The following is a 17,336-nucleotide window of genomic DNA, read 5'->3' as shown; positions in this document are numbered from 1 at the left end:
TTCAACTCTCAAGGGAAATAAGACAATGACACTATATCATTGCTAGTGGGAAAGATTGGGAAGCTAGGAGATACTAGAAGTATATTTTGCGGTAGAAAATGACTATAAAGTTGTTTGCTAGAAATGATAACATTTAGTATAAAATTATTGTGTACAATAGTATACACATCACTTTTTTTATTCCTCTTCCATCATTCTTAAGGGCCTTGTGTGGTATGGGAAAAGAGGGCTGATAGAAGACCTAGGTTTTAGATTATGAAAATTAATTAATGGGTCCATTAGTTATATAACTTTATTTACAGTTTCAGTTTGTCATTTAACCAACTTTTAGTAAGTTTTTGTAAATAGTCATGGGCAAATATTTACACGCGTAAATTGACTGAAATATCTTATCAAAGTGTTGGCTATTTACCTAAAATTTATTTAAAACTTAGAAAACGTTGCCTATTTATCTAAAATTTACAAAACGTTGGCTAATTAAAAATTCATCTAGTTTTAGTTGACTAGTTTGCTAATTAGATACATAACTTTATTTACAGTCTTGGCCAATCTTTAGAAAGCTTTTGATAAATAGTCATTATCAAATATTTACACGCATAAAATGAATGAAATGTCTTACCAAAATGTTGGTTATTTACCTAAAATTTACTTAAAACTTAGAAAACATTGGCTATTTATCTAAAATTTACAAAACGTTGGTTAATTAGAAATTCATCTAATTTTAGTTGACTAGTTTGCTAATTAGATATATAACTTTATTTACAGTCTCGACCAATTTTTAAAAAGTTTTTGATAAATAGTCATTATTATCAAATATTTACACGTTTATATTGACTGAAATGTCTGATCAAAATGTTGACTATTTACTTAAAATTTACTTAAAACTTAGAAGACGTTGATTGATTGAAAATGTTGTTAATTAATTTTTATTTTACTTGGGAAAATATTAAATTAACCTAAAAGTAAAACATTTCATCCACTCATGCTTCCTTCGTATGATATACCAAACAAACAACTAGTTTCTCTTCTACGTAGTCTCTTAGCTTTTTTTTTTTTTTTTTCTCTTCTTCTTTTCTTTTGAAACATAATGTAACATAAAGGCCCTTTTAGGGATTCTCGCCAATAATGAGTAACAATTGACAGCCGTAGTATATATTCTCCAATATCAGGCAACTATACGACGCTTTTTAGATTTTTATAGATGAACTGAAAAGATGACCACCAAAATAGAAGGAAACAACAAACAATAGGACAACTTCAACTTGTCCCATCCAGATACTATATTTAAAAGGGGAAATGGTGGTAATAATACTCAATGTTTGGTTAAAATACTACTTAAATACTCAAAGTTTTTTTTCTTTGGCAAAAATACCACATGTTACGTTATTCTGGGTCCGTTACTACTTGGACCGTTAAGTTCAAACGGAAATTTTAACGGTAAAGTACTTACGTGTAACTAAATCTGAAACTTTGAGTATTTTTGCCCAAGAAAAAAAAGAATGAGTATATAAGTAGTGTTTTGTCTAAACTTTAAGTATTTTTGCCACCATTTCCCCTATTTAAAATGAATTAAAATTCGGCTCTTGCAATCATGTGAGAATTTATAAAATGGTCCCTCCCATTACTTCATATTCATAAATCATGAAGCGTACACACGTCCACGACATGACTACTAAACATAAATAACAATTTACTTTCCTAAGTAGTAAATAATTACAAACATATTATTTATACACTTTCAAAAATATATTTTATAATATTTTTTTAATGAGAACTTTTATAATGTTTTTAGTTGTCTCTCTAAATATTTTTCCTCGTAGTCTCATTTCCTCTCTCTAACTCTTTTGGTTTTCACTCTTCCGGCGATTTTCGAAAATCTCTGACGACCGTAGACGAACAAGAGTGAGATATTTTTATTTATTTTGAACTCTATTATTGAAGAACATATTCAATTTCCCAATGAGTTATTATCCCCTTAATCGATTAATTCGATGAAATTCAATATTTTCTTCATTGATAGAGTTGAGAGAATTTAAGATGTGATTTAAAAAAAATTATCTGCAAGTTTGTTAGAGATCGTCGGAGGTTGTCAAACGAGGGTGTTGGAGGGACAATTTTATCAAATAACATGGCAAAAGTCCATTCTTAAAAAGCGTATAAACAAAAAGTCTACTTATGATTATTTACTACCAAGTCTATAGAAAATGAAAGTTCTAAATATAAATAAGAGAATCTACACAATATATATACAACCTTAAAGTTCTTAGTTGTTCAGATAATAATTTTTTTACTTATTTTGTAAATAAGCTAAATTGTCAAAAGGTGACGGTTTATTGGATTCGGTTTTTACGATATTATCAATATTTTAACTACTTGTTTTTTTTTCTCTTTATAAATATGTGTTTGGCTTTTAAAAAATTATAACGATTTAAACCACATAAAACTTATTAATTGTATCTGACTATATTTTTCAAATAAAGTCACAAAATAGTCAATTCGACTACGTGACAAGTGAAGTCCATTATTTTATACAAGATTTATCTTATTAATTAAGTAACTAGATTGATTTTTGAAATAAAATAAAATATCAACTGATATACAAATGTCCTAACTTTTAAGCTTTAGGTAACTCATTAAAAAAACAAAAAAATTAGGTAACTAGCCAACTAAAATGCTTGGGATTGCTATATAGCCAACGATCGTCCACCAGAGTTGCCATAACTGTCGTTGACTTGCCTCGTCCCAAGTCCAAGATGTGTTTGCCGATGAGAGAGAGAGATAGAAAAAAAAAAAAGAAGTGGTTTAATAATGATTTACTTTTCTTTTTAATTTGTTTATTTTTTATTTAATTTTAAAAAAAATTATTTATTTATTTTAACAAGATTATTAATTTGTCCTTTAAATATTGGTCACGTGAGAGTCAGATGCTCAAAATGTGGATGGTAATGGAATTTCTTGGACGGAAGGGGAACTCTTATAGCAAAACGAGAGTTCAGAGTCATTTTTGTGGCTAAATGAAGTTGATGAGATGGTTTTTGACTCGACCTAAGTTCACGTGGAATTTATGTAATTAATCCTATAAAAATAAAATAAGAGACCATAAAACTAAACGAAAAATCCAACTAAAAAGGATCGGAATATTCCATAAATCATCCATCTGATGGCGGTGGCTGTCCACCTTGCAAAGGGAGGCGATGAATGAATCAGCGGCCGACGGATGAGAGGATATGTTGACCGCCGTCCAGGCACGAAGCCAGCTGTAAGCCCTCCTCAATTTTTTTTTTTTGCATTTTTTACTCACTTTTCATTTTTTTTTTACAATTTTTTACTCTTAAAATTTACAAATTAACCCCCCCTAATTTTTTTTTTACAAATTAGCCCCCCTAAATGAAAATCCTGGCTTCGTCACTGCCGCCGTCCAACCTCCGCCCCCAACAAAGACATCAACAAGGCGACCAGATTGGGACTGGAATCTCTGGCTGCTATATATTTTTTAGTTATTGTGTCTAAATCACGTGGTTGATTTGTAGGGCCAGGTTGGACAACAAAGGGAGGGACCTATTGACACGTGTCGATCTAAGAGACAAGTTGCACATATTAATTACAGTGCAACAAACAAAAAACGTTACTCTCGAAAGAACAATTAAAAAAAAAAAAAAAAAAAATGTGTTCCTTGGTTTACAGTTACACTCACACACCCCTAAAATGATTTTTATTTTTTACTCACATTATCGATACATTATAAATATGTGCGTCAGTGCGTGTGGCTATTCACAAACTCAAACTCAAACACAAAAAGAACCCACAGCGAGATGACCACCCTAAGCCTCGAGTCGTACCCTCCTATCTTCCGCCAATCGAAACCACCGTCGCCGAAGACCCTGAACTCCGGCGACTCCAACGTCGTCGTTTCGGACCCCATACCTTGTATCGATCTCCGAAGCCTCGTTGAGCGCGACGAGGAAGGCATGGCGAGGCTTGGAGAGGCGTGTAGAGACTGGGGTGTCTTCAGGCTGGTCAACCATGGGATTCCTCCGACTCTTCTGAGTCAACTCCAAGAGCGTACCCGAGATCTGCTATCTCTGTCGTTTGAGGACAAAAACGACATGTTCTCGGCCACTCCGATGTCGTATTTCTGGGGCACCCCAGCTCTAACCCCGTCAGGGACTTCCCTATCCAACGGAAGGAATATCAATTGGGTGGAAGGACTTAGCGTCAATGTCTCTCAACTCTCTCAGATTCAACCTCCTCGTAATCAACACCATGCCAATGCTCTCGCTTCTTACAGGTATATTAAATTAGTTTTCTTATATTTTTTTTACTATATATAAAATTGATGTTCAACTTTATATCAATATATATTGACGGGGTTGGGATATATATTTTGATTTGGATCTATCTTTTTTAGCTTTTTTATTATTAATAGTTTTTCTTATGATAGCGTTCGTTTGACATGTGGGTTATGCATGAGAAATGTGTAATGATATATTTATATGTGTGTGCGTTTGAATATAAATGACTATTCATTAAATTATTTGTCAATTATATCAATTAATTTATTTGTTTCATTTTTCCCAATAATCATTTGCATCTAGTGATAAAACAAACGACAATAACTTCACAAATATTGAATATGCAATTGTAGAGGTGTGCTTGAAGAGTATGGGAAACACATGGGGAGGCTTGGGACGGCCATATTCAAAGTCATGTTGGAAAATCTCGATAAAATTGGTCGTGCGACCGAATCGAAAGCCAACTTGTATTGCGAATCGACAGGGCTATTGAGGATTTATCGATACCCGCCTAATAACTCCGGCGAAGCCGAAGGAGGATCTTCGTCGTGGGGAATGGGCGTTCACACGGACAGCTCGGTTCTGTCCGTACTAAGCCAAGACCAAGTTGGTGGGCTTGAAATCTTCAAAGACGACCAATGGTTTAGCGTCAAACCTCTCTCCAACACTCTCATCGTTAATCTCGGAGATATGATGCAGGTAAGTACATACATATTACTAGCACATAAACGAAGGCATACATTTATTAGGGCGGTTAATGTTATATATTTGTTTATTTTTTATTGACACCGTTTTCACTTTAGAAAAAAAGCATATCATAAATGTAATTACTTCCATATGCATCAACTTGTCAACAAATAACAAAAAGTATATCATAAAAAAAGTTACTTCTATCAACTTGTCAAGAAAATAACTGAAAGTCTATAATAAAAATAATTACTTCCATGATTCCATCAACTTGTCAAGAAATAATATAGCTAGTCAATATTAAATTCTTAACTCCTTGAAACGTTAAAGTATCTTATTCAAGGGATTTTATTATTTCATGAATATCCTTCAAATGATTTAATATATATATATATATATATATATATATATATATAAAATTCATTTTTTCTTATACTAAAAATGAACAAAGCACATCTAAATTCAAGGGGCCTAAAGCTCCACTCACATAAATTAACTTTGTACCGGTGTACTACAAGCTTAAAGCATCTTTGCATAAAATTATTTTTTTCGATGATTTTTTATTTTGCCGTGATTCAAAGTCGTCTCCTTATATACTCTTATAATTTGTTTTTAGGCTTCATTGTTACGAGCTTCCAGTTTGCAACTAAAATACAGTTAATAATTAATTTAAGATTTTATATTATATAAACTTTTTAACATGTATCATCAAGATCCTTAATTGAGCAAGGTGCTAGCTCTTTTTAACTTTTTGAGTTGGTATTATGTCATAAATCTTGCTAGATCCTTTGTACTTTGTCATATATTTTTTTTATATAAACTGTGGCTCTATGAGTTATGTATAATTAGTTATATATTTGTTTAGCATTTTTTTGTTCTTCGTATAGTTTCAATGATTTTTTAATTACCGTGTAGGCGATTAGCGACGATAAATACAAGAGTGTGAAACACAGAGTGAGGGCGAACAAAGGCAAAGAGCGAGTTTCGATATGCTATTTTGTATTCCCCGGCGAAGGGAGTGTGATAAAAAGCTCGAGATACAAGCCTTTCACTTACACCGACTTTCAAGCGCAAGTTCAACGAGACATCAAGACTCTTGGCTACAAGGTTGGCCTTCAAAGGTTCAAGCAAGCTCATATATAAACTTGAACCTGTCAGTTATTATCCAAAACAAACAAAAACTATAAAGTGGGTGTGACTTCACTGTCTTTGTTTTGACTTATATAACTATGTCCTTATTTACATCATATATATAGTCCTATAAAATCATCGAATAATGGAAGAACTAGAATTGTTTTGATTAGTGTGATGATCCATAGGCATGTCCGTATCTCTTTCTTGACTTTAGCATTTAGTGTCATCGTGAATTTATTCACTTTGTTTCCCTGATCCATCTAATCTATTGTAAAGGGCAGGATAAATTTCACTGTCCACCCAAACACAATTTACTATTCAATCTACGGACGATGTTGCCCTTCAAGGTTACAAAGTTACATGTGTACAACTCTGATTGAATAAGAATATAACATTGAGAACTCAGTAAATTAAAAATTTGCCACTATCTTTTAGCCCTTTAAAAATTACAAAAATGCCATTCGATGACTGGCAACCCACTAAGTCGAAGAGAGACAAGCTGTTAAGCAAAGTCAGACATAATTTGATAACTTCAAGTCTTCAACCGCGTAATATCAAATTTTATAGTTTATCAATTTTATTATGCTATTGCATTCATTAATTATAATAGCATAATTATTAAATTGATTATGTAATTTAAATAATATTTTGAGTGGGTCACATTCAAAGATTGAAATTCCGCGGAAATCGGAAGAAGCTCCAGTATCGTGCGAGAATTTTGCTTATATTGGCCAACTATATTGACTTTCAGATATGACGTGTGTGTGTGTCACTCGCTTTTAAAAAATATCTACGGGGCATTATAAGTTATAATTACATTACATATACCTATTATCAATACATGAGGTTCAAAGTTATTTTTAAAGTGTAATGGACTTAAGAGATGATAAACCACTTGCAGAACAAATGTAAAATTAAAAAAAAAAATTGGTATTTGCAGTTTATGAGATTTGATATTGCGACTTCGCTATATACGTTGAGGTGGAGTTGAATTACCATTAGATTTAAGTTAACAATTATATACTACCTCTTAATCTTAATAAGCTATTATTGAGGAATATATGGTAGAATACTGTAATTAAATAGTATTTTAGAGACGTTAGAATTGTAATTAACCAACTTTTGGTCAGTGCACAATCTTATATGGAGTAAAGTATTTTAAATCATTTCAATAGTGCAATCCTAGTTTTTAGAGGAATAACAATGAGATAGATAAAATCTTTAAAAGTGGAAAGAGCTTTCAGCTTTTAGTCGTATTAATTTGAGCTTGATTTATTAGGTTGATAGTCATCGGGTCAATTTTATCAAGATAAATAGAGATGTTACGTAATAATGTTCGGTTACTTACATGTTGACTTTACAATTCAAATAACGCATGTCTTAGATTCGTCAAAGGTATTTTACGAATTAATTATTAAGTAATAAACTATTTACCTATTTTAATATGGGCTCGGAGTCCATTTAAAATTTAAAATAAATCTCATTTTTACTCATTGGACTCGTACCTCGGTTACATTTCATCTCATCTACTCGAAAATGTTAAATTGAGAATCTCTTAACTAATGACGTTATTACACGTTGCCACTTCTGTCTAATTTTGGACGTTAAATGTCACGTTTTTTGTCACGTGAGATTTAAAATATGTGCAATTATCAATATACCCTCGTTTTATTATTTTTATAATAATAAATTAAAAAAAACTTATTTCTCTTCTTTTCTTCTCTTTCTCTTTCTCTGAGGCATCTCCCCTCCATTTCTTCTTCTTTTTCTTCTCTCCTGAACCAACCCTCCCACCGAAGCATTGATGACCTTATTGCTCGCCTCTCTAGAGCTTTCCATATGAAAACACAAAGAAAACCCCAAATCGCAACACCAATAGCAATCCGAGCTCTGCTCTTATTCACCGAAGAAACTAGCTCTGCGTCGCTGACGATTGTTGTTACTTCTCCGGATAAAGTATTTCTAAGCGTGACTCGCCACCTAAGTCAGCGACCGAAGATATTACAATTCCATCTCACGTAATCAAATAGAACCCGAGCCCAACAGAATCACAATTAAGAAATCAACTCGATGAAACTAAAGCCCCGATTTCAAAATTTAAACTATCATATAAACACAGAGACATTCGGACCAAACAAACAATTTTGGAAACTGATATTCCTTTCTCACAATTTCCACAAATTCGAGAAAAATCCAAACTCAAGTAAATACTATAAATCGCAGAATCAACATAGAAGCAAATGCCCCAAATATGAAATAAGAAAACCCTCATTTTCGAAGGAAAAACGGGGATTTTCATGGGTTTTTACCTAGCTATGTGAATCACTGAAGATATCAGGCGAAAATCACTTCCCTCTGTCCATGGATTCACGGTGAAGCTTTGATGAACAATCAAAATCAAACTGTCACGCCCCGGAGAAGAAACATAGGAAAAAGAAAAAAAAAATATGCAGAAGAGAATGAATAAAGAACCACGACCGAAGAAAAAAAAAAGAAAGAAAGAAGAAGAAGATGAGCGAGAGGGAAAGAAGAAGAGAGCGACAGAGAGAGTGAGCAGGAGAGATAGCATGGGTGAGGGCTGAGCGAAATCAAGAAGAAGAAAGTGAGAACTCGCGAGAAAATGAGGGAGGCCGAGAATTCACGTCGGAGAAGAAGAGAAACGCTGGAAATCGCGTGAAGTGAATGGGTTTGCTTCCTTCTCCGACCCCTCTTCTTCTGCGTCCTCATTTTTTTTTTCTTTATCCTATGTTGTGACACGAACTGATATAATAACAATTTGATAAACAATTTTAAATATCAAAAGTATTTAGAATAACCAAAAATACTATTATATCCTTTAAAATCATGCCACGTCATCAAAACGTGATAACTTAACGTCCAAATACTAACGGAAGTGAGGCCTTGTAACACGTATTTGAGTTTTGAGTTGAGTTTTGCAACATTTTCAAGTCCAGGGGGCAAAATGTAACGAAGGTACGAGTCCAGTGGGTAAAAATGAGATTTATTCTAAAATTTAAACCTATGACAAGTTTGCCCCCTGAACTACAGTCCTTGCTACAATGTTCCCCCCGTAATATAAAATCTCGATCTTTGCCTCTCAATATCATGCTTCGTGGCATTATAGTCCTTTTGTTGACGGTTTCTCTCCCACCGTCAATTAATTGACCACGTGTTTATCACTGAAGTTAAGTGAAGAACATTTTTGTAAAGTCCAAATACTATCTGATTACATATTCTAAAATAAAGAAAATAAGTTTAATAAAGAATATAAAACTAGATATTTTAAATAAGTTTATCACTTATTGAGATTATCATTTCACTCGAGAGATTGACTATCGCCGTTGCGTTCATCTCCGTCGAGTTCAACCAATCCAGATCCGTCAGCGGAGACACCGCCGTCGCCAAAATCGAAAACTCTAGCCTCACCGTCAACGAGCCCAACCTCATCAACCCGAATCCACCGTCACTGAGCCCAGATTTGCCCTTGCCCATTCGAGCCCGAAAAATTCGTCGCTCAAAGCGCCCGGTTGTGTTCAACACCACCATTCACTTCCTCGTCGAGCTCGTCGCCATACCCGAACTCGAATATAGAATTACCTTTAACCCCAAAGTGAAGAAATTTTCAAACCTTGAATTACCTTGAGCTTTTCTAAAGTCTCAGAGTTACCCCTGACAAACACATTCATTTTTTTTCACAGAAGAAAAAAAAATGGAAGAGAAGAAATGTTATGCTAATTAGGAAAATAAAAAGTGAACCTTTCAGAGGATAATGTGGACATTTCCATGAACACAAGCGCCTTTGAGTTTGTCCGTACAAATCATCTACGAAATTCATATAGAAAACCAAAAAAAAAAAAAACAAATATAAAAATGGGAGTTTCGAATCGGGTATGACTGCGAGACCTGTTTTGTTGGACCTGGCGTTAGAGAACGCATAGTTGATCATTTGGAGAGCGACCAAATTTTTATAAGTCTAACTTAGCCACCAAATATCTCTCCGGTCAATTTCACCGCACGCGCCAATTCACCGCTACCATACCCAAAAACCTTACCCTTTTTCGACACAACAAAAGCTCTAGATTAGAGGTCAATGAAGAGAATCCAAATTCTTCAATACGTGGTGTCAAAATGGATTTGCGCTACTGATCGGAATCTTCAACAGCATCGTGCGGTAGAGAAGAAGAGCGGAGACACCGTTGCCACCAAAATCGAAGACTACAGCCTCGATGTCGACGATGTTTCAAAAGGATGTAGAATATATTGTAATTTCATTCATAGCTTACACAAACGATCCCCTTGGCGATGATTATATGAAAGAGTATACATTGAAATTTGGGAACTAAGAAATAAAATCCCTCAAGTTCTTCTGGGTAACCATGGATGATGAGGGGAAATAGTTTTTCTGGGTAAAAATAGTGAAGAAATTAAAAAAAAAAAAAAAAAAAACCAAGACGTGGCTTGGGCATCGTCGGAGACTCGACGGAGAGAAAAGAAATTCATTATCAGCTCTCTCCCTCTCAAGTAGAAGAAGAAGAACTTTGATAATTAAAAGGTAATTTTTTTTATATATTTTTTAAATAAGAGAAGTCCTTATTAAAGGGTAATTTGATAATTTCATACGTTGAGTGAATCACGTGACAAAAACGTGTCTTTTTAACTGACGTTTAACACTGAAAATAGACAGAAGAACTGTAATGCCACTAAACATGATATTGAGGGGTAAAGATCGAGTTTTTATATTGCGAGGGGTATGTTGTAATAAGAACTGGAATACAGGGGGAATATATGTCATTTATTCTTTTATTTATTGAGACTTTTTCTTCTAGAAACAAATTCAAGTAAAAATATTATATTATGGATAAGATCTGTTAGTAGGGGTGAATGTTTAATGTCCACTAAAGGATAATCCTATTGTTAGAGATTTAATCCTACGAATATTCTATAAATATTCTCAGTGTATTGCGTTTATGGGAATATTTCATACTCCTCGTTTTTAGTTTTCGAATCAATTATAAATTTTATTACAAAAAAGGTCTATTAGAATGAATAGATGAAAAAACAAAATAAAGTATCAATTTAATTGTGCGTAGCAAAAAAATTATGAAGTATAGCTACTCTCAATTAAAAATTACAGTCTAACTATTGATACTAAAATTACAGTCCAACTCAATCTAACTCTCTCATAATTAATATGGCGTATAATTTGAGTTATTTTCTTAATTATTATATAATTAAATTATAATGGTAAAGCCTTGCTCTAAATGAGCCTATGGCTAACTCTAAAAAAAATTAAAGGTAATATTACATACGATGATATTTTTTTAAGAGATTTGTAACTAATTAGGCCACTTTAAACATGTGATTTTGGATCTAGCCTATGTTTGATAATTTTTAAGGATATAGTCAAATGGCTTATGTGGCGATAATTAAGGTCTTATTTGCCCTTATTTATTAATAAATTCGTCACTTTCTCTATCCTATTTATTTTCAAATAATTTTTTTTGCATCAAAACTTCAAAAATTTGTATCTTTCTCATACGAACTCGAAATTGACTGATTTCAAATCCTACAAATTCGTGGCATCGAGATCTTCAAAAATAGACCCATTGTGTTTGATAAAAATTATTTTTAATGCATCTTATTTACATTTCCATTTATTTTTTGATAATTTCAAAAAATGTCAATTATTTCCATATTTAAGGTAGATTTTTCTACATCTATGGTATTAAAAATTATTTTTCATCAAACACAATGGATCTATTTTTGAAGATCTCGGCATCACGAATCCGTAGGATTTGTAATCACTCAATTTCGAGTTCATATGAGATAGATATGATTTTTTGAAGTTTTTATGTAAAAAAAAGTGTAGGAAAAAAATAGGAGAGAGAAAATGACGAATTTATTAATAAATAAGGGTAAATAAGACCTTAATTATTGCCACATAATCATGTTGGCTATTTTCCTAAAAGTTGTGAAACATAGGCTAAAAACAAATTTTATAGTTTCATTTTGGCTATTTCGCTACAATGCCCTTTTTTTAAACTAATCACAAGAATAACGTGCTTATAATTTTTATCGCGAAATAATTTTTTTAAGGGGTAAACATTTATTTTCTTGATATTTAAATAGTTTTTTTGAAAATTTTATTATTATTTTATTCATCATCAATTTTGTTTATTGTTTGTAGTATCATTTATAAAAGAAAATAATATTTATAGTTTTAAAAAAAAATATTTTAAAAACATTTAAAACTCGATATATTTTAAAAACATTATCCTATGGTGGGTGCATTAGTCTTCTACTTTTGGCAACAAGGGATACCATACAATATACACAAAATATACTCTATGTTTGGGAATATCGAAAGTCAAAGTGGCAACGTGTAAGTTTTGTATTATTGCTATATATAGCACATGTTGATAAGGCTCAAGAAATTTATACCATAACCACTATGTATATCCATTTATGTATACATCTAGTTCCACCACCGAACCAAAAAGTAAATGCATGAATGACCCAGAAAAACTATCAAAACTCTTTTGATGACCTAATTATTCTACATCTCTATTTCTATCCGAATAACTTTGTGAAAATACTACCCCCAAGTCCCCAATATGTATATGTATATACAAGTATACATTCATTCACTAAATATATATATATATATATATATATATATATATATATATATATATATATATACACATTCCAATAAAAGAATACAAACTCTTTGCTCAATAATATCGCACATGATGATATCAGACCATCAGTTACAATATTAGAAGCACTGCCATTGCGCTAAAAAGGTCTTAAAGTAAGTCTGTATCCCAATTTAAAATAGAGTAATCCAACAACAATTATCCAATTTAAAACATAATTTGATTTTAAGGATATAGCCGACCTCTGATAAATTTTGTAATTTATTTATTTATCAAAATAAACTGTTAGAAAATATTTATAGAAAATATTTATTTTGATAATAGCCAACGTATCTATTTATTTACGTCGTTCATGAATCGTATACCTTTACACGCTTATTAGGAATCTCAATTTATACAGCCCGTTATAAAGATATTTTATTATGTAATTATGTGACTGATTTATAGAAAATATGTGAGTGGCATATCCACTCATGAGATACGGATTCTAGAGTAAATTTTTGTTCTTTTTAGAGAAGATATAATATCAATTATTTATGTTCTAAAATCGACATAATAGCATGAATGAAAATTGATGGTGTGAAAAAACACCACAAGATATAAATTAATGTGTCCTGGAGAGCAATAAAATCTCACATATGTGGATTTTATAATGAATATATAGACTTCACTTAATGAAAGGTTCGAGTCCTGATGGGCTATGATGCACACAAGTCCATGTTAGGTGGGCTCGATAAATTGATTTGGTCCTATCCGAAGTTAAGTTTTTTCCCCGAATTTTTCCTTAATAAATTTGAATGTTTGAAAGTTTAAACGTTTGCAACCTCCAAGTTATCAAAGATATTAGTATTTTAACCTGATGGGTATATTATTAACTTGACATCATATTGCAACGGTTTTGTCCAAAATCGTTATGGACCGAGTCTATAAAAGACAAAGGGCATCTCTCATTTCGGACCACCGAAACAAGCCTTCATTCTTATCTTCTTCAGAAATTTTTTCTATTTATTTTTTTTCCTATTGAGGTTTTGATTTTATAATTTTTTGTTTAGTCTCAACATTCCGTGTATCTCCGTGATTCTGTTTACATTTGTTTGTTGTTATTTATAGTATCATGAAAGGAATAGAAAAATAATACGTTTGTTGTTTTGTAAATTAACGTGGGCCAGGTTGGACGACGAGCGAGGGACTGACACGTGTTGATCTAAGAGACAAGTTGCACGTAGTTTCAGTGCAACAGATATAAACGTGAATAGAACATATTCCTTGGTCACACGCACTCGTAATAATAAGTTTCATATATGTGTGTGGATTATTCACACACACACACACACACACACACTCAGAGCACAAAATCATCAACCAACATGACCACCACAAGCCTCGAGTCGTACCCTCCGATTTTTCGCCTCCCGGGCGAATCCAAACCGTCGCCGGAGACCCTGAACTCCGGCGACTCCAACGTCGTCGTTTCGGACACAATACCTTGCATCGATCTCCGAAGCCTCGTTGAGCGCGACGAGGAAGGCATGGCGAGGCTTGGAGAGGCGTGTAGAGACTGGGGTGTCTTCAGGCTGGTCAACCATGGGATTCCTCTGACTCTTCTGAGTCAACTCCAAGAGCGTACCCGAGATCTGCTATCTCTGTCGTTTGAGGACAAAAACGACATGTTCTCGGCCACTCCGATGTCGTATTTCTGGGGCACCCCAGCTCTAACCCCGTCAGGGACTGCCCTATCCAACGGAAGGAATATCAATTGGGTGGAAGGACTTAGCGTCAATGTCTCTCAACTCTCTCAGATTCAACCTCCTCATAATCGACACCATGACAATAATGCTCTCGCTTCTTACAGGTCTATATACTTTACAAATAATAATATCTATGTTTTTCCTTGAAAGCTTTTGATTTATATATATGCATGGGAAATGACAGCAAGATTTGTCCACTTACTCTGTGCAATTATCTTCTTTTTTTTTCGACTTTATGATGAAAAACGACAACATATCTTTATAGTTTTATACGCACTAGAGGTGTGCTTGAAGAGTACGGGAAACACCTTGGGAGGGTTGGGACAGCCATATACGAAGCCATGTCGGAGAGTCTCGATCTTGGCGAATCGAAAACCAACTTGTTTTGCGAATCGACAGGGCTGTTGAGGATTTATCGTTACCCGCCTAACAACTCCGGCGAAGAAGCCGAAGGAGGACCTTCGTCGTGGGGAATGGACGTTCACACGGACAGCTCGGTTCTGTCCGTACTAAGCCAAGACCAAGTTGGTGGGCTTGAAGTCTTCAAAGACGACCAATGGTTTAGCGTCAAACCTCTCTCCAACACTCTCATCGTTAATCTCGGAGATATGATGCAGGTAAGATACTAATAACCGTAATGAATTTTGAACCTATGCCCTTTCTGGCGCAGATTACTTATTTATTTATTTATTTGGTCACTATATCTTAGAACTCCTCAAAAGTTCAAGTAAAAAAAGTATACATAAAAAATGGAAATTAAGACATTTTTTTTAAACTTACAGCAAGAACAGCATGTCTAAAATAAGTTGTAAACTATTATCTTTTTAGATGTTCATTAGTATCTTTTTAAAAATTGTATACTGTTTGTTTGAGGTTCTATTTAAATTAATTTACTGTTTACTGTTTTATTTATAGTGAATAAAATATCAAATAACTATATACATTTTTTTTAAAAAAAATTGTAAATATTTAAAATAATCAATATTTTATTTAAAGTGTTGCTCTTTAAAAAACACTATATAATTCTTGTAAATTTTCAAAATAAAATGTGCTTCCAAATCTAAAGCTAAATTACGATAATAAACACGAATATTATGAGTCTATTAAAAGTGCTTCCTTAACATGTATAAGAAAAATATTGGCTTATCAATCAAAGGTGGGAAAATAAATCTTGTTAGATCAGATGCAGAATCAATCAAAAGGGTTTAGCATTTTTGGTTCTTTGTTTCTTTTCATATGATTTTTGAATTATTGTGTAGGCGATTAGCGAAGATAAATACAAGAGTGTGAAACACAGAGTGAGGGCGAACAAAGGCAAAGAGCGAGTATCGATATGCTATTTTGTATTCCCAGGCGAAGGAAGTGTGATAAAAAGCTCAAAATACAGGCCATTCACATACACCGACTTTCAAGCGCAAGTTCAACGAGACATCAAGACTCTCGGCTACAAGGTTGGCCTTCAAAGGTTCAAGAAAGCTTGCATATTTTCTTCTTGTCAGTAATCATCCAAAACAAACAAAAACTATAAAGTGGGTGCATGGTGTGACTACTCCACTGTTTTAACTTATATAACCTTTTTTTTCCCTTTCTTTTTAATATCTAGTCCTTGGGATTGGAAAAAGCTAGACACACAAAAAACAAAATAAAAAATAAAAATTGTTTTTGTTTGATCTATAAGCTTTATTTATGTCCTCGACTTTAGCTTCTATAATATGAATTTCTGATATTTGTTTTTTTTCCCTCACAAAATCACTCTATTTATTATATTTATAATATAGATACATAATATATATACACTTTTATAATATATAATATAGTATATGCGCACTAGCAGGAGGGTATATTGATTTAGAAATATTATTCTCAATTTTATAAAGAGTATGTGAAAAAAAAAATTCAGAAAAAAACAAAAAATATATTATATATTTTTAGGCAAAAATATCAGACTTTTAAAGTAAAATTTTTAATTTTTTAAATGTCGGCATTCCCCCCAGTACCTAAGCTAGGTCCACCTCTATATGTGCGCGTTGTACGACACAGGAAGAACATTATATGGTGGTGTGATGTCAAATAGTAATGGCAACGGATACGGGTTTTAACGGGTACACCATTATCATACTCGTACTTGGCAAAAAAAAATACCCGTTAGCCCATACCCGTTAACCCGTTTATTTAAACGGGGCGGGTAACAGGTGCCAAAAATATGCACCTGTTAACCCGTTAACCCGTTTTTTTTAATAAAAAATTGACTCATATTATAAGAAAAAAAATTGTCACTACTACATAAGTTATATAGTAGTATAAAAGCTGAAATTATACGTGTGAGAGTACGTATAAGTTATATCAAAATTCTAGGGTTTTTTTTAATGTTTACGGGTCGGGTTAACGGATCGGGTATGTTATTTCCGTCACCCGATCCGTACCCGCTAAAAATGATAACGTGTATTACCCGTTAACCCGTTAACCCATTTGAACGGGTATCACCTGGCCCGTTTAACTCGGATACCCGACGGGTTAACGGGTTTCGGATTAAACTGACATTCCTAGTGTCAAATTAAAAATCGTCCAAAAATTTGTCGTATGTTAGTGAAGCGAGCACAATCATGTTGTTGTTTTTTTTTTTTTTTTTTTTTTTAGGGGGTGCAAATTCTATAAAATAACCATTTTTTGTAAATTTTTTTAATATTAACCGTTGAACATTTTAATTTTTCATAAATTATTTTTACTAATAGTTAATCAGATTTTAATACCAGTTAACAAAATTTCAATATTTATTAATCATATTTTAATAACTATTGACCAAATTTCAATATTTT

At 32.9% G+C, this 17,336-nt stretch overlaps 2 protein-coding genes across 2 annotated transcripts; both read left to right on the top strand.

Annotated features, from left to right (window-relative positions):
• Positions 1-3,785: 3,785 nt before the first annotated feature.
• Positions 3,786-6,361, top strand: LOC149381728 (gibberellin 2-beta-dioxygenase 6-like). Its single transcript, XM_089601542.1, has 3 exons — positions 3,786-4,288; positions 4,646-4,991; positions 5,895-6,361. The coding sequence occupies exons 1-3, from the start codon at positions 3,813-3,815 to the stop codon at positions 6,120-6,122; spliced, it is 1,050 nt and encodes a 349-aa protein (XP_089457668.1). The 5' UTR covers positions 3,786-3,812; the 3' UTR covers positions 6,123-6,361.
• Positions 6,362-14,060: 7,699 nt separating this feature from the next.
• LOC149381727 (gibberellin 2-beta-dioxygenase 8-like) lies at positions 14,061-16,197 on the top strand. Its single transcript, XM_089601021.1, has 3 exons — positions 14,061-14,624; positions 14,786-15,137; positions 15,780-16,197. Exons 1-3 carry the CDS (start codon positions 14,074-14,076, stop codon positions 16,020-16,022), a joined length of 1,146 nt encoding a protein of 381 aa, XP_089457147.1. The 5' UTR covers positions 14,061-14,073; the 3' UTR covers positions 16,023-16,197.
• The last annotated feature ends 1,139 nt before the right edge of the window (positions 16,198-17,336 follow it).

The sequence above is a fragment of the Urtica dioica genome, chromosome 11, assembly GCF_054948205.1.
Source record: "Urtica dioica subsp. dioica isolate 48M chromosome 11, U.dioica_male_clone48M_v1_H2, whole genome shotgun sequence".
Classification (NCBI taxonomy): Eukaryota; Viridiplantae; Streptophyta; class Magnoliopsida; order Rosales; family Urticaceae; genus Urtica; species Urtica dioica.
This window is presented reverse-complemented; position numbering and strand designations above follow the sequence as displayed.